This window comes from Anoplopoma fimbria, chromosome 18 (assembly GCF_027596085.1).
Source record: "Anoplopoma fimbria isolate UVic2021 breed Golden Eagle Sablefish chromosome 18, Afim_UVic_2022, whole genome shotgun sequence".
NCBI lineage: Eukaryota > Metazoa > Chordata > Actinopteri > Perciformes > Anoplopomatidae > Anoplopoma > Anoplopoma fimbria.
Genome location: NC_072466.1, coordinates 7,826,530 through 7,852,811, shown reverse-complemented (window position 1 = coordinate 7,852,811; position 26,282 = coordinate 7,826,530). Strand labels below are relative to the sequence as shown.

The 26,282-nt window shown below is 39.7% G+C and overlaps 2 protein-coding genes across 2 annotated transcripts; one reads left to right on the top strand and one right to left on the bottom strand.

Annotated features, from left to right (window-relative positions):
- The first annotated feature begins 7,944 nt into the window (after positions 1-7,944).
- Positions 7,945-13,960, top strand: tbpl1 (TBP-like 1). Its single transcript, XM_054618599.1, has 8 exons — positions 7,945-8,028; positions 8,409-8,478; positions 9,065-9,317; positions 9,431-9,513; positions 9,879-9,942; positions 10,934-11,037; positions 11,628-11,722; positions 12,060-13,960. The coding sequence occupies exons 3-8, from the start codon at positions 9,183-9,185 to the stop codon at positions 12,143-12,145; spliced, it is 567 nt and encodes a 188-aa protein (XP_054474574.1). The 5' UTR covers positions 7,945-8,028; positions 8,409-8,478; positions 9,065-9,182; the 3' UTR covers positions 12,146-13,960.
- A 139-nt stretch (positions 13,961-14,099) lies between these two features.
- Positions 14,100-26,012, bottom strand: slc2a12 (solute carrier family 2 member 12). Its single transcript, XM_054618792.1, has 5 exons — positions 25,949-26,012; positions 24,848-24,950; positions 16,661-17,956; positions 16,126-16,248; positions 14,100-15,652 (listed from the first exon to the last, which is right to left on the bottom strand). The coding sequence occupies exons 2-5, from the start codon at positions 24,924-24,926 to the stop codon at positions 15,516-15,518; spliced, it is 1,635 nt and encodes a 544-aa protein (XP_054474767.1). The 5' UTR covers positions 24,927-24,950; positions 25,949-26,012; the 3' UTR covers positions 14,100-15,515.
- Between the last annotated feature and the right edge of the window lie 270 nt (positions 26,013-26,282).

Genomic DNA, 26,282 nt, shown 5'->3' with positions numbered 1-26,282 from the left:
TCTCTTCTTGCTCTATAACTTTTATGTGGTATATTTATTTTGGAAGAGTCTTATCAACGGAATAAGCAACAGGGGCTGCTTTTCCCCCTCCAAATTAGCCTCTTTGTTTGCGTAACATATAAAATACAGTTAAAAACTGAATCCGGGCGGTAAAAACAAGATAGATAACCAAGAAACGGCATTTTTCATCACAAGCATTTCCCATGGAGGGAGTTTGAAATGCACCCACACACATTCACACAACCATTGCATAAAAACAATAAAACAACTCATTCAATCTATGTTGAGTAATAATTAGCTCATCTTTTTCATGTGGAGTTCCCCATGAGTCAATGAATAGATTTTTAAAATCCAAGATTGGGAGCGTTTCGAAATTGCCTTTTAACAGCTCTAAATATACAGACGGCAAGCCGGCCACTCATAGCTACCAGCCGCTAGAGGGGGACAGCGAAAACAGTCTGTAAACACAACATTTCCATTTTATCACTTTTTACCAAACAGTTGTCCATTTACACTTCCAGTAGATAGAAACATTAGCAGTAATTTAAATTCATGTTTCTTGCCAACTGGCGAAGGTAAGTCCAATATTCACCCTCAAGCTCTGTTTTGGTCTCCACCATTTCCTGAGGGAAACATCTAGTAATTAATGACTAATAACTAAGGGGAACTGCAGAGGTTAGTAATAATTATCTGTATGTTTGATGTATATGCATTTCACATGTACAAATAAGCTCCAAATAACCCCACTGGTTACCAGCCCAGCACCAAACAGTAGTCAAATGAAGTTACCAACTAGTTGGCAGTTAAAGAGGCATATATTTCCATATATTTATTTATTTAGCCTTTTTGTTAGCTTATTGAATTGGTTTTAAGACCTACAAATCTACTACATGTTTCATCAGTTAATCGGAATCCAAAGGAATATAATAGTAATCACATTTATATCATTGGAATTATATGTATTATAGGATCAGTGTCCTTTAGTTGGATATATAGGCAGAAATAGAATATAACATTAATAAGTGTTTCTTCTTTAGTGTATAATCATCTGAAAATAAGAATAATTTTGTTTTTGATACCTTAGAATGAACTGTTCATATCTACATACAGTGTGGATCCTCTTCACGAGAACTGCCGCTATGTTGTAGACCAGAAAGGACCAACTAAAAACACTGGCTCTAGATAGGGACATCTGGGTTGCTTGGGTTTCTTCATCACCTTGTCTTGATATAAATTTGCCCCCTAGCGGCCAAAATTTGATTGATGCAGCAAAAATAATTTTAGGCTAAAATCCCAGATCACAGTCATTCCCAAATCAAATGAATTGTTTGTGAAAAGCCAAAAGAACTTCAATTCTGGAGTTGCTGACTTGTTAGGATAAACATTCCCACACTTAAAACTTTTGTGTTAGCCAGGAAGTCCCTTTTTGATGAGTCATGTTCAACAAAAACGGAAACAATTATGTTGAAAACCAACAACAAGACAGTTGATAACTTCAGCAAACTCTTTGAACTCCAAAGGAGGACATCGTAAGCCTGTAAAATGTTGATTCTTGTGTCTGTGGAGAATAAGAGGCTAATATTTTATATCCTTGTGGAGGGTCGGGATACAATATATCTGACACAGCTTTATTGGCTTACTCTTTAATGACTTCCTGCGCAGAGTGAGGCTGAAGGAGACGGAGGGAGTCTAACTTGCTAACCTTTTTCACTTTGCTTTTGGACTTTCTTTGAACTATTTATGCTCTTTCGTCATCTTTGCTCCTCATACCGATGGCTGATTCCTCATTCGCTTCACTATACGACTTTCATCGTCGTCTGGAGCGACTGTAAAGTAAATGCCTCTTCAACATGATAAGTATATAACCTTGTCCATGTATTCCTTAGTGTACACCTCTTTCTCTTTGGCTAAGATGGGGTTACTAATGAGCACATGTTCTGATGATGAAGTCTTTTTCCAAGAATCTTTTCTCCCAAACGCCTGTGGCCTTTGGATGACTCCCCAAGGAGACCATTAATTTAGATATCAGTGTGTGTGTGCGCGTATGTGTGTGTATGTGTGTGTACATGTGCGCTTGTGTGTGCATGTTGCTCGCATATGAGTGGGAGATCTTTGTTGCTTTGTTTTATCACAAACCAACAGAAGTATGAGCAAAAGCAGATCAATTACAGTGCGTGCATGTCGGCAAACATGCAACAACATCGCCCAAGGTACAAAAACGAAAACTCCCAAACTCTTAGCCGCTAAAACACAACAACCCCTTATCACATATCCCTCCTTCCTATCATCATTCTGCACCTTCACCCCGATTCGCCCCCCAAAAGCCACCCCAAAACATCCTTCTATGTCAACACCTCCCACCCCCTTACTCCACCAAAATGCAGACCTTTACCAGCACAAAGTTAAGGAGACTCTTTATACAAATACACACGGAGATACAAGATACGTTTGGCACCCACCCTCTTCTCCTACGTACATTTAGATGCATAGTATACATGAACACACACAGTGACAATGATGCATTTCACGCCTGATTGCAAACACACACACACACACTTTATCTCAAAAGGCAACCAGGTGGATAATTGAGGGGAGGTTTTATTATGTGTGGTTTTATTCTGTGATTGTTAGGTGCTGTTCAGACGGACTCCACCACTCTCTTACAGCAGTTTGTTTTTGTATTACTCTGTTTTGTAGTGAGGGAGGAAGAATCCACTCCACAAGGCTTACAGCAACTCCTTCTCTATCCAAACATTGGCTGTGTGTCTGTCTGTCTGAGGTGCTGACAAAATGGCCAGAGGGCCCCAGTTCTGTAGCAGAAGTGTATTGTTTGTTCATGGGTTCAGTTAGGAGCCACAAAAAGAGGTTTTTCCCATTTTTGTGTGTTTCCTTATTTGAATTGATGGTATACAGATTGTAAATCCCTTTGAGACAAACTTACATATACTTGAAGTGCCTTGTGTAAATATTAAATTAAAAAAAGAGCCAGAATATATTACAGTTTATTGATCAAATCGTATATTTCATGAAGGAACTAGCAGCTTGTTTTGAAGTTTGTGGACGGTTTGGATATACTTGATGGTTACTACTTAACCTGTAAATGATCCTAATGAAGCTGCAGCTCAAGTGAAAACATGAATAATCTCATTTATAATGTTTTATGTTTGAAATAAATAAGAAACTGTGGAGGATTTCATCCTGACCCAGCTTCCTCAGAATTATTTTCGTTCACGGTTGTCTGAAAAAAGCAGATTCTTTCTCTGTGGATCACACCAGATAATGTTCATGACAGTGTCATCATTTCCAAAACTAGTCTAAACATGGCTTAGCAGGGAACTCCATAACATTTATGCAGGTGCTGTTAATGTTAGGCCAGTTAATCTGGCATGATGAGCGTTGGAGTGATTGTCTCTCTCGGCCTCACCTCTGGAGCTGATGGGAGGCTGAGGGGATTTCATTTTTTTTCATTTTTTGGGCCTAGATGTTAGATTCTTCAACATTTGGGTTAGTGAGTAGATAGAGTGTGGGCTCTGCTGACAACTTGCATTATCAAAATTCCATTGGTTTAAGAGAAAGATACTGATTTGTGTTTGTTTTCCATAAATCAATTCATGGTATTTAAGACAACGACTTTATAAAAAAATAATAATAATTACTATGAGTATTATGATGTGTAAACTGTCTGAGTGGGTTTACATTCCTATTTTTGATGAAAAAGTAATTTCCTCAGAATTATAAATGTGAATCTGAATCTAGTATTTTAGGAAGATGGATGTACAAAACAAGCATGCTTACATGCATTTCTGTTTATGCACCTTCATACGTTAGGGGGATTATTGTGCACAGGAGACCGGTGTGTTGGCTGTGCCCCTGATGCCTGGCCGACTGGTCCCAGTAAGAATGGGAGCTGATATAAACAGGCTTGGTCGTTCCCACGTCTCTGTTTACACTGGGAGACCCCAGAGCAGCACTACTAGAGCACTGGATTCCCTCCACACGGCAAACTCGCACACTATCCATCTCTGTCTCTTACACGAAAAACACTCACTCATAAGTACATACATGTAGCATGTTGGCATGAAGAAACAGTAAACATGCATCTATGCAGAAATTCAGCCGTGCATATTTAAAGCACATATTGTCGTTGTCTTATCTCCTCCTGCTTACACTGTGCTTTTATTTTTGTAATTTCTAGCCTTGTCACTGGATCCCACCTGACTTCTTAATTTCTGCAACCTTTTCAACCCCTGCTGTTGAAACTCAATGTAGTAAAGATTCAGCAATGTAACAGAGAGTTCCCACAAAGCCATCAAACCAGTATTGAACTCAGTTTTACAACACTTCCACAAATCCTCTCAAAAGCTTTAACTTCGCTGTCTAAGTCCTTTTGAAATGGGCCTGTGATGTACGCCCAACATAAACAGAGCACTGGGGTCCTGACAAACACGCCTAGTTTACAGGCAACAGTGAGGTCACCCCTGCAGAACATCTCTGCAAAGACATCTCTGCTGACATGGACGAGTCTAGCTTTTTTTTTTTTTTTTTTTTTTTTAAATCGCATTGTGTTTTTGGAAAGCTGAAGACACAAAAGATCCTTGTTTTAGTATGTTTCTTTGGGAGTTTTTGAGAGAAGTTGCATGACCTTGTCAACTTTTTGTCATACGAATGCCAAACTATCCAGATCATCCTGACGTTCAGAAGAAAAAACACACCTTTTGGGGCCCGGAGATGAATGGATATGTGACCTTAATTCACCCATAGATTGATAATATGGTTCCTCCCTAAACCAAACATTTAACTCCATTCATTATTTCTGTGTCATCTGTCATAAGTACAATTGTAAGTTTAAAACTTTCAACACCGATCAAAACTATTGTTACACTCACATATACATGCGCACACATGCAAGCACACAAACACAAATATATTTCCCAGAAGCATGGAAAAATGATTTATATCTCACTTTCCCTGAGTCACTCTCTCTTTGTCACACACACACACACACACACACACACACACACACACACACACACACACACACACACACACACACACACACACACACACACACACACACACACACACACACAGACACACACACACACACACAGAGTAGTTACTGTGATAGACCGTCTATTTATTCTTAGACATATCTGCATCTATTAAGCCTTAAGTGCTCACATCTGTGTGTTTACATGCTGCATCTTATGACCTAATGAGAATAAGAGCATTGTTCCCCTGGGAATAGACTGCCCCAGTGATGTGCAGCCCAACAAACTATAAACATACTCCTGCGCCCTGCGTCAGCCGCCTTACAACACACACAAACACACTAGCTTGTGGTCTGACTTTCCTAACCTGCTCTAAATCTAAACCTTTATAGTAAACATCTTGGGACATCTGAACAAGGCTCTTGTGCAGAGTGGACATGAATTAAGAGGCTATAATTTACCAGAAGAAGCCCAGGAGGATCAAATGAGAGGGAAAAGAGACAATTTGGTAACCAGGGCGGAAGAACAATAATAACAAGGCTGAATCACAAAGAAGCTATTTTTCTGTTTCTTTTGGGCGCAGGCCAGAAGGGAGAAGTGTTTGCAGAGGTCTTAGCAGGAGAGCTGGGTAAAAGGACGCAATACGTTTCTGTGCATAAGCAAACAAAAAGTTATGGATATTAACACCCGAAAACAAACCACATATTAATGCGCCACATTGAATACACACTCAGACTCACAAATTTAACTCTGTGTTTAGTTTAAGCAACTTCATTTCACAAGGAAATAAGTCATTCTTATCAGTTTAAATTTCATGAAGTGTTACATAAAGACGAGCCAGTCGAATGAGCTCAAGGAAAAGTATAATCAACGCAAAACCTCATTAAGTCTTGATCAGTCTGCCTAAAAGTCACAATCACTGCAGGATGTGACAGTGACAAGACAACTCAGGACAGCATCCATTCACGAAATTCATTCATGAGCCACGAGAGCGGCTGTGAACTCTCTCATTGATAACACAAACATTCCCAACTGCCTCCAAACTTTACTCCTTCTCCTCTTTTGTAGCCCGTCCAGAATTCCCTGAGGAGTATTTACTGACCAGATGTGCTCACTTTCCTCAGAGATGTACTAATCCACATAGTTTAAATGTCAATACGCCATAAACACTGGGGGGAAATAAGTTACATATTGTTATCTGGAAATGGTGTTAACATAAGCTTGTTAAGTGTAATATTGGCAGGCGTAGATGACCACAAAGGCAAATTTGTGGCCACAGAATTTGGCCACAGTCAATAAGCACTTTAACCCCTTAGTTGGACAAATTATAACTTTTAATGAGCCAGATTAATTCACTAGCTCATCAGTTTACCATAACATTGATTAGAAGCTCTGCAGGGCATGGTGTAGAAAATGTGAGCTTTTCTTACTGCAAATTAAATAAAAAGAATGTCATTTTTCTTTCCCCCCAAAACAACCCTCATTGTCCACATGGAGGCGCAAGATACCAACTTTAAAAACTTATCTACAGTAGTTATTGTTCAAGTCTCTCTGTGTAGGCAGCCAGGACTATTCATCAGTTAATGAACTATTTCCTGGAGAATATATTTGCTTACCTCATTGATATTGTAAGGGATTAAATTCACAATTGCAAATGTAACAGCAAGCATTTCCGCTTCCCTTTTCAAAAGAGGAAAAAAACACATTGATCATATGTGCTGCAGGAAGGCTCGGCATTTGCCTAAAATTCATATGTAAAGGTACCTCCAACGAACTTTAAACATTTTGATATGCATGCAGCTACAGTACCAGTCAAAAGTTTGGACACACCTTCTCATTCAATGGTTTTTCTTTATTTTTTTCTACATTGTAGATTAATATTGAAGACATCCAAACTATGAAGGAACACATATGGAATTATGTGGTAAACAAACAAATGCTCAACAAACCAGAATATGTTTTATATTTTAGATTCTTCAAAGTAGTTGAATGAGAAGGTGTGTCCAAACTTTTGACTGGTACTGTACATCAGAAGAGCCATGTTACTGTAGACACCCTGCATGATTGGTAATAGCACCATACTAGATGCTTTAGATTTAGCTAACTTTGACTATTTCAATCATTGCAGCTGGCATGTACATAAGAGCACTTTAACTTGAAATACATTTTAATTTATATACATTTTATCTGATATTGAAGCACGTGCAAGAAAAGTCAATGTTGTTTATAAAGCCTCAAATCACAAATGCTCAACAAACCAGAATGTTTTATATTTTACATTCTTTTTTTAATTTATTTTTTAATTTATTTAACCAGGAAAAGCCTCATTGAGATTAAAAATCTCCTTTACAAGAGTGTCCTGGCCAAGACAGCAGCAGCACATTAAACAAAGTTTCAGACATACAACATAAAACAGTGACAGACAATAATAAAAAAAATCAGATCACAGCATGAGTAAACCAAAACTAAGACTCAGGTCATCATATCATAGATCACAGAGGGACCTCAGTCAAAAACAACTACAACCAGATGAACCTTCCTCCAACTCCTTCAAAGTAGTTGAATGAGAAGGTAATAATAATAATAATAATAATAATAATAATAATAATAATAATAATAATTAATTTATATAGCACACTTTAAAATAAAATACAAAGAAATCTCAAGGTGCTGCACAGGGTAGAACAATCACAATAATCAAATATAATAATAAAACGCTAAAAACAAACAAAAAATAAAATAAGAATTTAAATTAATTAATTAAAAAAAAAGTGTGTCCAAACTCTTGACTGGTACTGTACATGCATGCCTTGTTAAAATGAACGGCCTTTTTTTAAAGTTAGTTTTATTTTGAAAGTTAACAGCGGAAGTTAGGGTTATTTTGAAGATCACCGGGTCACCTTATTTTATTTTGAAAGCCGCAAAAAAACCAGGAAGTTGTGCTTGCGGAAAACGGAAGTACAGAATTTTTTTTTTTTTATCCCGTTGCCTGGTCTGTTTGTGTCTCGGGGTTTACATCACTGAGATAGCTGATGAGGTAGCTAAAGAATACAAGCACACATTACAGATATACACATTTACCTTTCACACGCAAACCCACGTAGGAACAGTGGGGATGCATCGTGCTCAGTGTGACGCTGCACAGCTAGCCTGCTAGCTAGCTCGGCTAACAACTTTTCATTCATTAATGCTTGTGCACTTTCTTTGTTGCTAGCTAGCTGCTAGCTAACAGTAGTGGGTGTATCTTTTACTCTTGTATTTATAGTGGTTTGTTTCAGTGATATCCATGTTGTGATGCTGAATTAGTTAGTTATCATTAATATATATAACGTAAAGGTTTTCTCTTGGATGCATTTTTATATCGTTAGCCTCCCAAATGTCCCCAAATGTTTAAATGACTCCTCTGATGTGTTGCAGATGTCTGTGTGATTCGTGTTTTGGGGACCCACACAGCTGAGGAATCGGATGAATTGGTACTGCAACTAAGGTGAAAAGTTAAGCCCCCATATTCACCTTTTTATTCAGGTGTAAAAACCACATTTACTCAGACTGTCTCTGTGTGTTAGCTGATTGTTGATGTGGAAACCATAAGCTGTGTTGATGTGACCATTGGAAACAAAACAAAACAAAACAAAAAAGGCAAATAGGAAAATAATAAGATTTAAAAAAAGGCTAAGGGACATTGCATTGAATTATAGTTTTTGTGCATGTTTGTGTAACATATTGAACCAAAAATAAAACAAAAACAATTGCGTTAAACTGACTTTTATAATACAGTACCAGTCAAAAGTTTAGACACACCTTCTCATTCAACTACTTTGAAGAATGTAAAATATAAAACATATTCTGGTTTGTTGAGCATTTGTTTGTTTACCACATAATTCCATATGTGTTCCTTCATAGTTTGGATGTCTTCAATATTAATCTACAATGTAGAAAAAAATAAAAATAAAGAAAAAAACATTGAATGAGAAGGTGTGTCCAAACTTTTGACTGGTACTGTATCTTACTCTCAAAATACTAATAATAAATAAACTAATACTAATAATCCTGGGCTTTTTTCCCCCTTTCAGCTCATCTTGTCTCCCTGTCCGTCCGTGAAAAGATGATGATGATGATGGTGGTGGTGTTGATGATAAATGTGTGAGGAGAAAGCTCCTGTGGTCCTGTTGCTGCACCGCACACTTCCTCATGGATTCCAGCAATGACGACGCACTTGATATCATTATCACCAATGTGGTGGCTACCTTCAGGACCAGGTGCCACCTCAACCTGCGCACCATTGCGTTAGAGGGAACCAATGTCATCTATAAGCCGGAAGGAGGGGTAAGGACTGCTAAAGAGCTCACCCTTAATTTTACTTAGTACCGCTTTGCTGCATTAATGAAATGGGTCACGTTGTCAGCATTGAAATTTGACCACTTTTTAATTTTTTTCAGAAGGTCCTGATGAAACTTCGTAAACCCAAAATAACAGCCTCGATCTGGTCCTCAGGGAAAATCATCTGCACTGGAGCAACAAGGTAGATACTCACACAAACCATTAACTGACTGGAGGTGTGGAAATAAGATCTGGAACTGCATATAACAAATGGAGTTGGCTGTTGCTAATGGCCGATTCATTTTCTGTGGTGAGAAAAAATCAACTGCCAACAACGTGGAGGCGTTACCATCTGTCCTACCTGTCTGAGACACAATGCTGACATTACACATTAGCAAATCAGCCACCTTAAACCTACGATGGGAGCCCTTTTGTTGTTGGTGCCCTGAACTCTAAAGGTTGCCAGATAATAGCTATCTGTTACATCTCTTTTGCATGCCATGCCCTATACATTGCATATGTTATCATTTTTCTGGCTTTCACTCTTTGCTCTTATCTTTTATTCAGTGAGGATGACGCAAAGCGGGGTGCTCGCAGGTTAGCACGCGTCCTGCAGAAACTTGGCTTCAAGGTGGGAAAACGTGTTGGTTAACTGCATCATAACACACTTTTTATTTTAGAAAAAAAAAAGCAGAAAATTGAATATGAATGAAGATATAGAGCTTATTTTAATATCTGTTTAAGGTCTCAGATTGTCTAGTTAAGGTTCAAGTCTTGCATGGAAATAGAAATTCAAACGGACATTTTACAATTTATGTTCTAAAGTATATCAGACATCATTTGTGGCGAAACCAGATTAATTTAATTGTAGTATTGATTTAGAGAGAAAGAAAAAATGTAGACCAACGAAAGCTTTGGCTTTAAATCAGTTCTTTCATAAACACAATAATAATGACTGCCTGACTACATTTCTATAAAAAAGGTATTTGGTTTTAAAGCGGCATGCAACCAGAAGGGTGTACCGAGAAGTGAGATTAGTGGTGTAGAGAGGTATGTGGAGCCTTAAGCCAGTGTTTTTACTGTTGTGAATGTGGCTCTCTTTTTACATGGCTATATTGCCATGGTAACTTATGCTACACAGCTAACCTGTTCTGGAGCAGTTAATGCTCATGCAGGGAGAGAGTGCTTGGAGATCTGAAGGCTTTTCTATACGACAGAATCTAAGATGAGCCGAGAGTAAATTATCCAAATTTATCCGCCATTATTGGACAGTGTCAGACCTAAATTCAATTCTTTAGTATAACCAGTTAGGTTGATAATCGTCGTAGTGGCAACCATCCTGTCTGACTGGGGCTTTAGGCTTTGTTGAGCCCACTCAGGCAAAGAAAGCCGGGCTCTCTTAATGTCAACCTGCAGGTTAGCATCCATCTTTGGTTTGTGTTTGCTCGAATATCTGTAATATTTGGAGTTATTTCAAATGAGGCAAACTCAAAGGTATCAGGTTTACAACACTAAGGCCATAAGACCAAGATTGAAAGACAAGAGTTCTCCTTTTAATGTGAAATTATAAAAACATTCACATGTGTGTCTGCCTGCCTGGTGTGTGTGTGTTGTCTGTCCAGGTGAGGTTTTCAGCCTTCAAAGTCGTGAACGTCCTGGCAGTGTGCTCCATGCCGTTTTCAATCGCCCTAATAGACTTCACAAAGAAAAACCGACCCATCGCCAGGTAATACAGCACTATACATCACAACCACCATCATCACAGTCATTCAAGTCATCACCATTCAGATCTTTCTCAGCAGTATTTAGAAATGATTAATTATACAGACATTTCCTTCTGTGGCTGATCATGCCCATCAGGTGTCAGTCCAGAATTTCTTAAGTTTGATGATGCTCATTTTTGTTATAAATGTTGATCTCATAAGGAAAAAACAACACTGTGATAATCACCTTTCTTTTGTATGTACTTTTTGATTCAGTTTAGCCTGATACACCTCAATACATGTATTATAAAGTTATTATAAAGTGGCCTTGTTCACTTTTTGCTTTTAGTGATTTAGTGTTTACAAGGACAGGATGACCTCTAGTGGTGGCAGCTCTGATCAGCACTTTTGGTACCATAAGCAGACAGAAAATGTTGTTGCGTGTTGGCGTAGTCTGCCTATGATTCACTTGTTTATTCGACAACTGCTTGCATATGTAAATGTAAAACTCTCAAAGCTGTGTATGTAGTTGTTTTTAGATATTTGTGCTGAAAGCTTTTTGTGTACAATACTTAACCGTGTGTCTATTTTTTTTTTTTTTTTTTTTTGTCAGTTATGAACCAGAGCTCCATCCTGCTGCCACGTACAGGATCAAACATATAAAGGCTACTGTACAGGTGTTCTCCACCGGCAGCATCACAGTAACAGGTACCTCTCACACTTCCATACCTACAATCATACATACAGACTATACTCTCTCACCCTCACACAGCTAGAGAGCACAGCAGCTTATGGGATTGAGGTTGCATTGTCGTAATTTTATAGTCCGCTACGAACAGAAAAGCTGCTTGTAAAAACCCAATTCCTCAAGGCATTTTACTCAGGGTGAAATAGTTTATGCCCTCTGTTGATGTCGTGCTTTAGGCTGAACTTGGCCCAATGAAACGTTTTGACAGTGTCTGCTACTCTTCGCTTGTCTGTATATGTTTTTTTTGCTTTTCATCAAAACTTATTCTTATGCTTTCATCCCATTACCATGGTTCAGGACCAAATGTGCAGAATGTGGCCACAGCTGTTGAGCATATCTACCCACTGCTGTATGAGTGTAAGAAACCCCTCCACAAAAAATAGAAAAAGGCAGAAGGAAGGAGGCAACGAAGGAAAGAGAAGGCATGACTGATTTGTCCGTTACAAGTGAGGAAGCACCTTATCCTTGGATTTACTCGCTTGATTTTATGGCTAAGCGGCAACAGCCACAAACTTCTAACACGAATCAACAGACTGGATGTCGCCTGGATTCAAAAAAGAAAAAACAACCCCCAGTCGGAGTCTTAAAATGTCCCTATCACAAAAATGTATTGTTGTTGTGGATTGTGTAGCTCTTGTGATTTTAACAGCCTAAATTTGCAAGTATGTCTTTAAACATCAAATCCTTCAGGGGGAAACTGGTCTACCAAACCTGACATGAGACTGAAGGGAGAGGCAGGTATTTAATCTCAGTCTTAGATTGGCTCCGGGTGGATTTGCATGGACACAGAAAGACCAGTTGTTCAAAAGTCTTCACCATTTCAATGCTTAGCAGTTGTGACCATATTGGAGAGTCAGAACTGTAGGTTAACACTAAGAAAACCTCACCTTTAACCCCTTTATACAAGACGTCGTCACATCTGCCACTTCCTCTAGAAGAATCTCCGTCCATGGCTCGTTTGTAGATGTGTCAACGCAAATACAAGGCATCCACTGTATTACCCGTATTTTTGCCCAAAGAGAAAAACAGCTGTCTGTCAAACCATAGACTAAGTCTTGACTGTTACACATGTACTCAAAGTAAGAGCAGGTCCTTATGCAGATGGACATATCCACTTATAATATACATTCATCTGATTTTAATTGTTGGTTTCTCGCATTACCTTTTCTTACTTGGTCCGTTCACTGTAAATGTGTTCTTGTTTCTCAACTGTGGCATTGGATCAGAATGCACACATTTTATCTGATTTAATAATTTCCTAACAATAGTTTTAAACACAAGGCAAATACGAAATATTTTTTTTTCTAGGCTGGACAATGTACCGAACAAGATTGCTGTTCTAAATGTTTTGGATTGTAATGAAAGTTTTGGAAGGGTTAAGGGGTATTTAATGTTTCAGGTGGTGTGTTGAGCCACAAACTAACTCGCTTTCATTTAAACAACTACTGGCTACGGGACTAACCAGAAAGACAGCGACTGGACTAACCAGTAGCTGTCTTAAATGAAAGACAAATACTGAATACCAACCAGTAGCTGTCTTAAATGAAAGACAAATACTGAATACCAACCAGTAGCTGTCTTAAATGAAAGACAAATACTGAATACCAACCAGTAGCTGTCTTTCACTTTAGACAGCTACTGGTTAGTCCCAGACTTAAGTTGGGATGAGACAAGGCAAGGCATTGAAAATTGGCGCAGGAATAAAGTTATTAAACACCGTCCAGAATTGGTCTTGGAAATTGCTGCAAAGTACCAGAAACGCAGTGACTCAAAATGACTAATGCAGCCGTTAAGTCATACAAAGTTTTATGGCAGTTAATTCAGCACTCTCACTAGTCAATAGGTGTGGCAGTGCATTTATCTGAGTTTTTGAATGAACATAAGACCATGCACAGTGTTCAAGGAGCCCATGCTTATAGTGATAGCCAGTACCTTAACTGTCCAAAAAAACCAAACCCTTCATATAATATCATTTTCCTAAACAACAAAAAACAGTGGTTAAGTGTTTTTAAATGTGAAAACCTAATGACAGTCGACATGGATTTATGTACTGAATCTGATGGAAAATATGTTGATAAAAAACTTGGACATGTTGTGTCAAGTATGTGGGATGGACTTTTTGAACCAGTGTCAACTGAGCATTTGTGACAATTGTTCAGAATTTTGTATTTTGTATAAAAATAAAGGTTAATGATAAAACGCCACCACAGGATTCCTGTTTTGCTCTCATTTTCATTCTGTCCTGTCTTTTTGTCTTCACCTGATTACAGGTGGAGTGAAGCACTTTTAATGGCTGTCCAAAGCTTTTCAGTGTGCCATAATGCAAATACATTTCTACATATTACAACGTGGAAAAAAAGGTATCAAAGTACAGATTTTAAAATGTGCAATTTTAATTGTGAACAGGTCCACACAGAAGTCACTCATTCTTTCAGTAAAGTAAGTCCCTCTTGTTAATCACCTATGTATAATCTTGGCAAGTAACACAAACAAATTGACAAAAATAAAATAAAAAACATCACTCTTTTCTTTTTACACTCCAGCTCTGGTTATAAAATCCACCCAATATTAATATTAGATCTGTTAGGTTTGTTATTTCTTTGCTTGAGTTATTGTTTGTTGTGTTGAATCATTCTAATTGTCTTGATTGCTTGTTCCCATAAAATGTAAAGGAAGAGTGACCTGTGGCTTTTATCCATATATCTGTCACCATGTAGATTGTGGTAGACAGATGTAAACAGTGTGTTCAGCAGCATGACTGGTTTGTTACACACACAGACATTTGAAGTGATAAGCGTAGTGGAGATGGGTGTGATCTGATCAAGGGCGTCCGATGTAAGGAAGTGGAAAGTGTAATTAATGTCTGACATCGCAGTGTCATGTCAAAATGGAAAAAAACTAAAAGGCTGTAGTAGTATAGTGTGAGCGCTCGTTCGAGGGGCTTCATCAGATTTGCTGGCTGGTTGGGCGTCAATTCTATCCTAGTGTTGAGGTAAAATGCCCTTTTATGCAATATCGGAACATCAAGAAAGAAGGGGACTAAATAACTATTATTATACAATATATTTCATTATATAAATATATAATAAAATGCCATTGTGACCTTTATTTCTGCCTTTTAACAAGCAAGAGTGAACCCTGAGATATCCTCATTTAAGCAAATTCACATATACTTCTCCATTATTTAATTATTTCCTATGTATGCAATTTTCCACCACCCCGTCCTGTTGATTTCTTCCTTTACGTACATACAGCATGTAGCAAGAAGGGACTATATGACAAAGACGTCCTTATAGTTCCTTCTTACTACATGCTGTATGTATCGAGCTGGAAATCCAGGGATGTACAGATGTGGGTGAGATGTATGAGTCGTACCCCAAAGTCGTAACAGTGTTAGTACAGGGGCGGCTGTGGCGTAGTGGAGAGCAAGGTAGTTCTCCAATCAGAGGGTCGGTGGTTCGATACCCGGCTTCGGCAGTCGATGTGTCCTTGGGCAAGACACTTAACCCCAAGTTGCTCCCGAAGGCTTGCCATCGGTGTGGATGACTGTAATGTAATGTAGTGTCCTCCTTCGCCTTTTGCTCTCCACTCTCCTTCAGGTGAGGTGTTTAGTTGTGGTCCTTTTAAAAAGTCTGACTTATCTGGAATTTCTGTGGACGTACTGCTGCTGATCAGGCTCTGCTGAAGCGATCCACTTCACAAATCAGTAAAATAGAAACACTGACAACATTAAGATCACGTGTAAGCTGCCATTTACTTCTTAGCCAGCTCTTTGGATATCTCCTCTAGCGTGCGTCCTTTGGTCTCAGGGACACAGAAGATGACGAACACCAGTAGAACGAAGCTCATGGCGGCGTAGAGAAACATCACATTGGCCACGCCAATCTTTTCTGGAAAAACAACAGCAAATGTGTGCTTAAAATGTCCGCAGGCAGAATACTTGTATGTTTTGCTTTCTATGACCTTGCCTCCTCATTAGTGTGCATGGTTGGCTCGATTGGCAACAGTTGTTGTTATGGAGTTTAGAAAGACTTGAGAGATCAGGTCTTGACTTGCAGCTAAACTCGTACAATGGTATATATCAAAAGAACACAAATTTGAATAGTGACGAAGTGATCTCTGTGTAACAATCCACCTTCTTTGTTTACCTGCAATCGCTTTTTGCAGAATAGAAACGGATCTACTAGTGAACAATTTCAGTAACATTATAACTACCACAATTTACGTGAACCTACAATTATTATTTTATAACTAATATATCACACACACACACACACACACACACACACACACACACACACACACACACACACACACACACACACACACACACACACACACACACACACACACACACCTCTACCTGTAAATGTGAGGAAGGTCATGGAGATGAGAAGGTTAGTGGCCCAGTTCACAGCCGACACCACGGATACAGCCCTGCCTCTGACTCCCATTGGAAAAATCTCACTGATAACCACATACACCACTGGAAAGAAAAGAAAACACATAGACACATATTCAAAGATGTAAGTGACCATGGTTAATAAGGCATAAATACAAATGACATCATCCAGAATAGAGATGTGAAACGTCTTTGACTGTGAAACTGGAGCGTTTCAACTAAACCTGTATGTATGTATGATATGTATTATGATAACCATTACTGTACTTTTACAACCAGTTCTCTTTAAGTACTTTGTACAGCAATGGTTATCGCAAGGCATCCCTGTGAGGGCATAAGGTTCATAGCTGCTGTTATGTTGCATACAGAGTGCACTCCTTGGCAAACCCGTTTGATAACAAATAGTAATACAAGATTGGAAAGAGTCAACGCATTGTGTATGTGTGTTTATGTGCAAAGGTAGTAGGTGAATAAAGCGGAATGATTTGGTGCTTACTTGGCCCGAGGCTAATGGAGAAGGCTGCCACATACACCAGCAAGCTGATCAGTGACGCCCACTTCATTAAGGAAGAAGCCTTTACATACGGCCTTCCTCCTCCTGACTCCCTGATCCCATCCTCTTCTCTGTTAGTCCGCTCTGACTCCTCGCCATTCCACTGGTAGGGGAGGTCAGTTGAAAAAAGGTCACTGTTTTCCAGGTCTATAGAGGTTCCGTTTAAATCCCACGGCGTATGCGTGTGGTTTGATATAGTGTGACTTTTACACAGGCTGGTGAGGTTAGTGTGGCTTTGCAGTGTCAATGCGCCGAGTGCAACCAGCGACATTCCCATCGCGACAGCACCCCCACACAGAAAGCTCTTGGGTCCCACGCTGTCGACCAGCAACACGGCGGGGATGGTGCCGACTACTTTGACCACTCCGAACCCTGTGGAGGCCAAGGTCGCCGCGGAGTCACTGTTGAAGCCTACGCTGCGGAGGAGGGGTGACGCGTAGGAGAGGATATTGGGCTGACCAGTGGCCTGCTGAAGGAAGACTAAGGTCACACCTGTGAGCAGCCGTGAACGCAAGTTGGCCTTGGTACTGAACAACTCCAAGAATCTATGCTCTGATTCCTCTTTAAGTCCTGTCCTGATGTCTATGAGCTCCTTTTCCACACTCTCCTGAACCCCACCTCTCAATCTGGCCAGCACTATCCTGGCCTGCTCCACTTTACCCTGGGTAACCAGGAAGCGTGGGCTCGGTGGGAGGAACACAAGTACACTGATCTGCAGTAGAGCTGGGGGGATTACTAGTCCAAATGTGTATGCCCAGCCATCGGGCAGAGTAGCAAAGGCGTAACTACAGCTGAACCCCAGCATGACACCCACGACCAACATCAACTCGTACAGCGTCACCAGCAAACCCCGCCTCTCCCTCGGGGAGATCTCCGCAATGTACAGACACGCTCCTGTCCCTGAGAGCGCCGTTCCCATGCCGACTACCACCCGGCCGATTGTGAGGGAGACGAGTGATGAGGATGCGATGAGCACGACGCTCCCTCCGACCACCAGGACTGCGCTCAGGAGCAAAGAGCAGCGGCGGCCGTAGCGATCCAATATAGGACCTCCGGCCAGGCAGATGAGGAGAGCGCCGAGCAGGTGGGAGCTGACCAGCAGTTCTTGTTGTCGGCAGGAGAGGGAGAGCACGCCCCGCAGCTGCAGCAGGACTCCAGAGGTAATGCCCATTTCATAGCCCAGCATCAGGCCGCTTAGGGAGGCCGCTCCGGCTGCTACCAGCACCAGCCAGCTGCTGCCTGGAGAGAGGGACAGAGGGCAAGTCAGGGGGTATAAGAGAACAGCCAAACAACAAAAGGCCTGGTACCAATGTCCATCCTCGAGTCTTCCCATAAGAGCAGACACAAACAAGTTGACAGGTTCCAAGGAACTGTGTGTAGTTTTGTTCTATGAAGACATGACTGTGTTAAAGAAAGGGTGAGTAATGTAATTTACAAACATACTTTGTTATATTTGTTGCAATCCTCTTTTCATCCAGACAGCAATCAATGACACACACACACTGTGTACCTCGCTGTACCTCACATGCTGCTAAGCGGGCAGACAGCTTGGTAAGTTTTAATTCTGTTTATGTAAAGATTGTAGGAAAAGTTTTTTGACAACTTTGAGCCGCTTGTTTGGATATATCGCTGCTTATTTTTGAGTTTAAATGCAGTGTGCTTCACAACGCTTTACAGCCCATTGGTTATGTACATATCCTGTTGTTTGTTGGCTCAACGCTAACAGAAGTACCAGTACACACACTGCTGAGTACCTCTCAGCCGGTGCCCACACAGTGGGGGGGGAGAGAGTTTGCTCAGAAGACTTAAAGCTTAAATAAATAAACTCTACTGAGTAAACCTTTTTTAGTTATGATATGTTTATTCTAATAATGATAATTTTGGGGGAGTGGCTTTAGAAGGGAGGCCTGAAGGAGCAGTTACCCACCCATTTACCCACCCAAAACCCTATAGAGACTGTGTCTGCCCCACGGCCACTTCAATTATTTAAAGTCAACAGAAGAGGAGTTATACAAAATAACTTAATAAAAGTTAAGGCAACCGATGCAACAGTGCATCAAAACAGGACAGTTAAATGTGGACTCTTAAATATTAGATCTCTGTCATCTAAGGGTGTACTTGTAAATGATTTAATATCAGATAATCATATTGATTTATTTTGTCTTACTGAAACCTGGCTGTGTCATGAAGAGTACGTTAGCCTTAATGAATCAACTCCTCCAAGTTATATTAATACTCATATTCCTCGAGGCACAGGCCGGGGAGGTGGAGTAGCAGCTATCTTTGACTCAAGCCTATTAATAAACCCTAAACCTAAATTAAATTACAACTCATTTGAAAGCCTTGTTCTTAGTCTTTCAAACCCGAGCGGGAAAGCATTAAAGTCAATTTTATTTGTTATAGTGTATCGTGCACCAGGTGCGTATTCTGAATTCCTATCTGAATTCTCAGAGTTTTTATCTAGTTTAGTCCTTAAGACAGATAAAGTTATTATTGTAGGGGATTTTAATATTCATGTGGATGTGTATAATGATAGCCTTAGTACTGCGTTTGGTTCATTACTAGATTCTATTGGCTTCTGTCAGTGTGTACATAAACCGACTCACTCTTTTAACCATACCCTCGACCTTGTTCTGGTTTATGGTATTGAAGTAGAAAATGTAATTGTCTCTCAACAGAACTCTCTTTTATCGGACCATTTTCTAATAACCTTTGAATTTGTTCTACCAGAGTGTACGCCATTAGGCAAAAGTTTCTACACTAGATGTCTATCTGATAATGCTGTAGCTAAATTTAAAGAAGCGATTTCTTCAGGGTTTTATTCAGTACCATTGCTCAATATAACAGAGGACTCCTACGCTAGCTTTAGTCCGTCTCAGATTGACCATCTTGTTGATAGTGCTGCATGCTCACTGCGAATGACACTGGACTCTATAGCTCCTCTAAAAAAGAAGCTAATAAAAGAAAGGAGGTTTGCTCCATGGTATAATCCTCAAACCCGCGATTTAAAGCAAATATCGCGAAAACTTGAAAGGATATGGCGTTCCACCAATGTGGATGAAGCGCGGTTAGTCTGGCGAGACAGTCTTAAAATATATAAGAAGGCACTCCGTAATGCTAGAGCAGCCTATTATTCAGCATTAATAGAGAAAAATAAGAACAACCCCAGGGTTCTCTTCAGCACTGTAGCCAGGCTGACAGAGAGTCACAGCTCTGTTGAGCCGTGTATTCCTATAAACCTCAGTAGTAGTGACTTCATGAACTTCTTTAATGATAAGATTCTAACTATTAGAGAAAAAAATTATAATCTACTGCCCTCAACCAGTACTGATTGATCCATAGCTGTAGAACCTGAAATATATTTAGATGGCTTTTCTCCCATCGACCTTCAACAATTGACTTTAACTATTTCTAAGTCTAAACCTTCCACCTGTCTCTTAGACCCGATTCCGACTAGGCTGCTTAAGGAAGTTTTACCTTTAATTAGCAACTCCTTATTAGAAATTATCAATCTGTCTTTACTGACGGGCCATGTACCACAGGCCTTCAAACTAGCTGTAATTAAACCTCTTCTTAAGAAACCTACTCTAGATCCAGAGGTGTTGGCTAACTATAGACCTATATCTAACCTTCCGTTCCTCTCTAAGATCCTTGAGAAAGCAGTAGCAAATCAGCTCTGTGACTTTATGCATAACAATAGTTTATTTGAGGATTTTCAGTCAGGATTTAGAGTGAATCATAGCACAGAGACGGCACTGGTGAAAATTACCAATGACCTTCTAATAGCTTCAGACAAAGGACTTGTCTCTGTACTTGTATTGCTAGACCTTAGTGCTGCATTTGATACCATTGATCACCAAATCCTATTACAGAGATTGGAGCATCTTATAGGCATTAAAGGAACCGCACTTAGCTGGTTTAAGTCGTATTTATCAGACCGATCTCAGTTTGTATATGTAAACAATGAAAGCTCGATGAAAACCAGGGTTAGTCACGGAGTTCCACAGGGGTCTGTTCTTGGACCTATTTTATTTACCTTATATATGCTTCCCTTGGGGAATATTATCAGAAAACACTCAGTAAACTTTCATTGTTATGCAGATGATACCCAGTTATATCTATCAATTAAGCCAGACGAAACTAACCAGTTCTCTAAACTTCAAGCATGTCTTACGGACATAAAAACCTGGATGACCTGTAACTTTTTAATGTTAAACTCTGAAAAAACAGAAGTTATCCTACTAGGCCCAGATCACCTTCGAATTCAATTATCTAACGATATAGTTTCTCTAGATGGCATTGCTCTAGCATCCAGCACTACCGTTAAGAACCTTGGAGTTATCTTTGACCAGGATCTGTCTTTTAACTCTTATATAAAACAGATCTCAAGGACAGCCTTTTTTCATTTACGTAACATTGCAAAAATCAGGCAAATCCTGTCTCAAAGCGATGCAGAAAAACTAGTTCATGCATTTGTTACCTCTAGACTAGATTACTGTAACTCCTTATTATCAGGCTGCTCTAATAGGTCTCTTAGATCTTTACAGTTGATCCAGAATGCTGCAGCACGTGTTCTAACAAAAACTAAGAAAAGAGATCATATTACTCCAGTATTAGCTTCTCTGCACTGGCTCCCTGTTAAATCAAGAATAGAATTTAAAATTATTTTACTTACCTACAAAGCTCTAACTGGTCAGGCACCGTCTTATCTTAAGGAACTTATAGTTCCATATTACCCAACTAGAGAGCTGCGCTCAATCAATGCAGGGTTACTTGTGGTTCCTAGAGTATATAAAAGTAGGATGGGAGCCAGAGCCTTCAGTTATCAGGCTCCTCTTCTGTGGAACCAGGTTCCAGTTTCAGTCCGGGGGCAGACACACTCACCACTTTCAAGAGCAGGCTTAAGACCTTCCTTTTTGATAGCGCTTATAGTTAGGGCTGGTTCAGGTTCGCCTTGGTCCAGCCCCTAGATATGCTGCTATATGCCTAGACAGCCGGGGACTACCTAGGATACGCTGAGCTCCTCTCTCCTCTTCTCTCCCTCCTTCTTTATGTATTAATCTCCTATTTATGCACATTACTGATTTTGCTTCTTCCCCGGAGTTCTTGTGCTTTCTCGCCTCGCAGGTTCCCAGGAATCGGGGTTATATTTGGACTGTCATCGTGCCACCTACTGAGGCCCTGCTGACACCCACTACTACTACCACTATCATTATTAGTCACATTACTATTATTATTGCCTGTACTATTACGCTTATTGACTTGCTTGTACCCTGGAGTCTTTGTGCTTTCTCGCTTCGCAGGCTTCTATAAATCGTGGCTGTACCTGGACCGTGGACGTGCATCCTGCTACGGCCCTGCTGACACCGACTGCTACCACCATTATTATTATTACTAGTCACATTACTATTACTATTACCTGTACCATTAAGCATTTTAGCTTTACTTCCACCCTGAAGCCCTTTTGCTTTCTCGTTCTGCAGGTTTCCATGAATCGTGGTACCTGGACCGTAGTCGTGCCTCCTGCTGTGAGCCGACTGACACCCACTGCTACTTCGATTATTATTATTAGTCACATTACTATCCCTATTTTCATGGCTATAATTCTACTGTAATAATTGCTGCTGTTATTATAAGTAGTCTTATTATATGAATCATTTATGTCATATACATTGAATGTGTTGTATCTAAGAACTGTTATGCTGCTCATTCTGTACACATGACATCTATTGCATTCTGTCCATCCTGGGAGAAGGATCCCTCCTCTGTCGTTCTCCCATAGGTTTCTTCCTTTTTTTTCTCCCTGTTAAAGGGGTTTTTTAGGGGAGTTTTTCCTGTGCCGATGTGAGGGAAGGACAGAGGATGTCGCATGTGCACAGATTGTAAAGCCCTCTGAGGCAAATTTGTAATTTGTGATTCTGGGCTATACAAAATAAACTGAATTGAATTGAATTGAATTGAAGGGAAGGACTATCAGTGTTGCAGACTTGGCAACTTTCTTGTTAAATTTAGCAACTTTTGGAGCTAGAGCTTTTAGCTACTTTCAATGTAAAAGAGTTGGCAACACTCAGCTGTTTTTTTTGGTTGGATACTTCTAAGTTGAGCTTACTCTTGCTCGTCTTTCCAGTGTTGCTGCCCCAGCTTTAATATGTTTTTAAACATATTAAACACACAATATATAGGCAATTATTATATTCAGGGTGTGCACAACTTAAGGTTCATAAAATGACAGTAAATTGGACCCACAATGACTCTGCCCCAGGTGTGTATTTCCTTCCTTGTAGCTTTTTAAGAAGCAAGTAAGTCAGTAGAGAGGTTAGAAATGCAAAATATAATATAATATATATTATGTGTCCATACCAGGTCACATCACAGAAACTCAACTAACAAACCTCCAGCTAAGGACATGAGTTACAATAAAATGAGAATACAAATCCCCCATCAGAAGAGGTACGTATGTTCATGACAGCATGATGTGGAGGGGGGAACGTGCTAAAAGGTCACTTAGCATCAAAAAATCACTACACAAAAGTAAAACATATTGTAATTCATTTGAAGCAACTGTATGCCAAAGCTTTTGGCAGGGTCACAGCTTTTCTCCCCCAACCATGAAGTCGCTTTAGAAGTGCTGACTGTGTAGAATCAGAGCTCAGAAGTTCACAAGAAGAATGCTGAGGCAAACTCGTAAGTCATTGACTGCGTGTGTGTATGTGTGTGTAAGCCTACATGCTCTATCTTGCATGTATCACTGTGAGCTAACAGATATTCCTTATCAATAGAGATAAGAAAGAAAACAATCTGAATGAATCAAAACCGATGAGCTTAGCATGTACACATAGATACTATATATATATGTTACTGATATATATTACTTGTTTTGCTGTATTGCTGCAGTACAGCTTTGAATAAAGGAGACTGCACTTGGATAATGCTTGTTGTTTAAACCTGCTAAGTCTGTTTTTATAATCAGCTGTTGACTTTGTTTAACTGCAATCATGCAAGTGAGACTTTTTGTTTTTTTATGTAATTATTCTCAAGGCGCAACATGCAGGAAAAACAGATGCAGCTGCAAACTGCAGGGTCCTATACAGTAATTTTCTTTGACTGTTGCACTTCATACCTCTCTCTCAATCCTTTTCCATAGCAGACATTATGTATGAATGTGATTGCAATATTTAACATGTTAGACTGTACTCTTGTATTGAGTCTTTAAGCTGCTGTTCCATCGGCCGGTAGTTACATTTCTATTTGGGGTTTCTTCCTGAAACATTTAACACTAGGGAGCATCTTGCGATGGGAACAAACCGGACCAGGCAGTGGCGGGGGCCAATGGCACTTTCCACACTTTCTTCCCTCCTACTTTGAGTTTCCTTGCTCGGACCACACCCAATTGTAAAACCCAGCCTTCATTCAACTACGGAGCTGTAAAGTTTCGTGACTGCATCTTGCACGGTGGTGATGCAATCGCGTTGACAAAATCAGATCAACTGGCAAAGCACTCAACTCTGTTTTGCAACATTTTTAATTTATGTTCTGCCACAAAACAGCTAGGGCTGAACCAATCCTACTTTTTCTCTCCTGATAACGATATTCAGAATTGTCGATTTAAATCCTATTCACAATTTTCAATGTACGCTATTTTTGACGCGTAGTTAAGCACACAAAACGCTCTATCCAGAATGGATTTCTCCCCAGTAAATGCTTTAGAGCAAGGCAATAGATTTAAGCTGTACCCATTGACAACTAGTTTGTGATGAGTGCGTGTGACATTTTTGTTATGACGCCAACAAGGTTAGAGTGACCCGGGACACAGGCATATAAAAAGTTTTTGGCTTCATCATCAATCAGTTTCTAAGAAACAGTTGATGAAGTTATACGTGCAGCAAACTACATTCTGGTTTTACTCAAATTATCTGTTCCAAGAACTAATTTACTGATTGAGTGCACACTGTAGAGCGGAGCCCATTTGTTCTAAATATATCAGGTACACCCTTACAAAACATTCAAATCAATCCACATGTAAAATCTAAACAAAACACTGGCACTCCAATGGCTTGAACTTGTATTCACCTTATTAAAACTGTTATTTTATCTGAAAAAAAAAAAAATGTTACTGCCCTCTGTGTTTACCTGTGCCTCTGTGTGGCTCCAGTTTCTGGGTCTCAGAGGGGTCAGAGGTCATGCTCTTGGTCTCACTGTTGGAGTCCATTGCCAACCACCTCTAACAGTAGACCTTGATAAAACAGATACAAACCAACACATTCAAACAGGAAAAACCCAACATTAATTATGCAAAACAAACATTAAACCATCTGACAAACCCTCCCCTCGTAAACATAGACACATCTGATGCGGAAATCCTTCCCTGACGAAAAGGACTATGCCATGAGCTTTTAATCAATACCAAGTCCTGAATACGGAGACGGACATTCCCCCATGGAAATAGTTGAAATACTCTCATACCATTTATGAGCTGTGTTATGTAAATACTGCCACCCTTATTCAAGAAGCAAAATACCCCCTTGTATGGGGATGAAGATGATGGAAATCTAATCCAAACTAATTAACGTTTCAATTTCTAGGGCCAATATGGACACTATTGCAAGACTATACACTACTTTTAGATATGCATATCTATCTGCAAAATTTTAAGATTTTAAGTTAACAATTAAAGTTCTCAAATGTTAATTATTTTCACTAGAGCACCTTTAAAATAACTTTGCATGAGCGAATCTGCAAAACTTTACCCAGATACTCATGGATGCAACAGAAGGCGTTTTAACTCATCCGTGTGGAGAGGAGATACCCAAAGCCCACCGGTATCGATATATTTGGACCCTTACCCACAGCAGCAGCATCTTATGGTTGTCATACTTGATATATATATATATATATATATATATATATATATATATATATATATATATATATATATATATGATGACTTACACTACTGAATGACATTCATTTTCTATGTGTTTTTGTTTGAGTTTTCTGTCCACTGAAAGTCCATGGCTTGATCTGAAATGCTGCAAAAGGTCATTTTGTGGAGGCCAGAAAACCAAAAGCCCACCAAGGAAAATCACAACAACATTTTTTTTTTGCAGCACTCTTCAACTCAATGACTTCCAGTATGGGCTTGTCCACTATTTAGGTGCAACTTAAACAAATTTCGCTTCATGCAAAGTCTCAGTTCAGCCCAAGTTATTAACGAATGTGACATTTCCCTACCTGACAAGTGGTTGTTATCTTAATATCGTGTGTACCAGTCATTAAGTGTCCAGCTTCCCTGCTGCTCCCACCTCTTCTTTCTCTCATGTCGCTCAAGCTTGTTTTGCTGAAGTCCCTTTTTAAGCCCCGCCCATGTGTGCCCAAACCACCAATAAGAAACGTGCATACAGCCTTGGGAACGCCTAGCCTAGACCCTTATTGGTTCAAACGTGTCAACCAAATTTATTTTTTTATAGTTTAATGTATTTATGTTGCAACAATGTGGCTAATATTTACTGCATGAAGAGACTAGTTGCTTATCTTTCGCTGTGCCGTTTTGTACAGCTTACAGTTG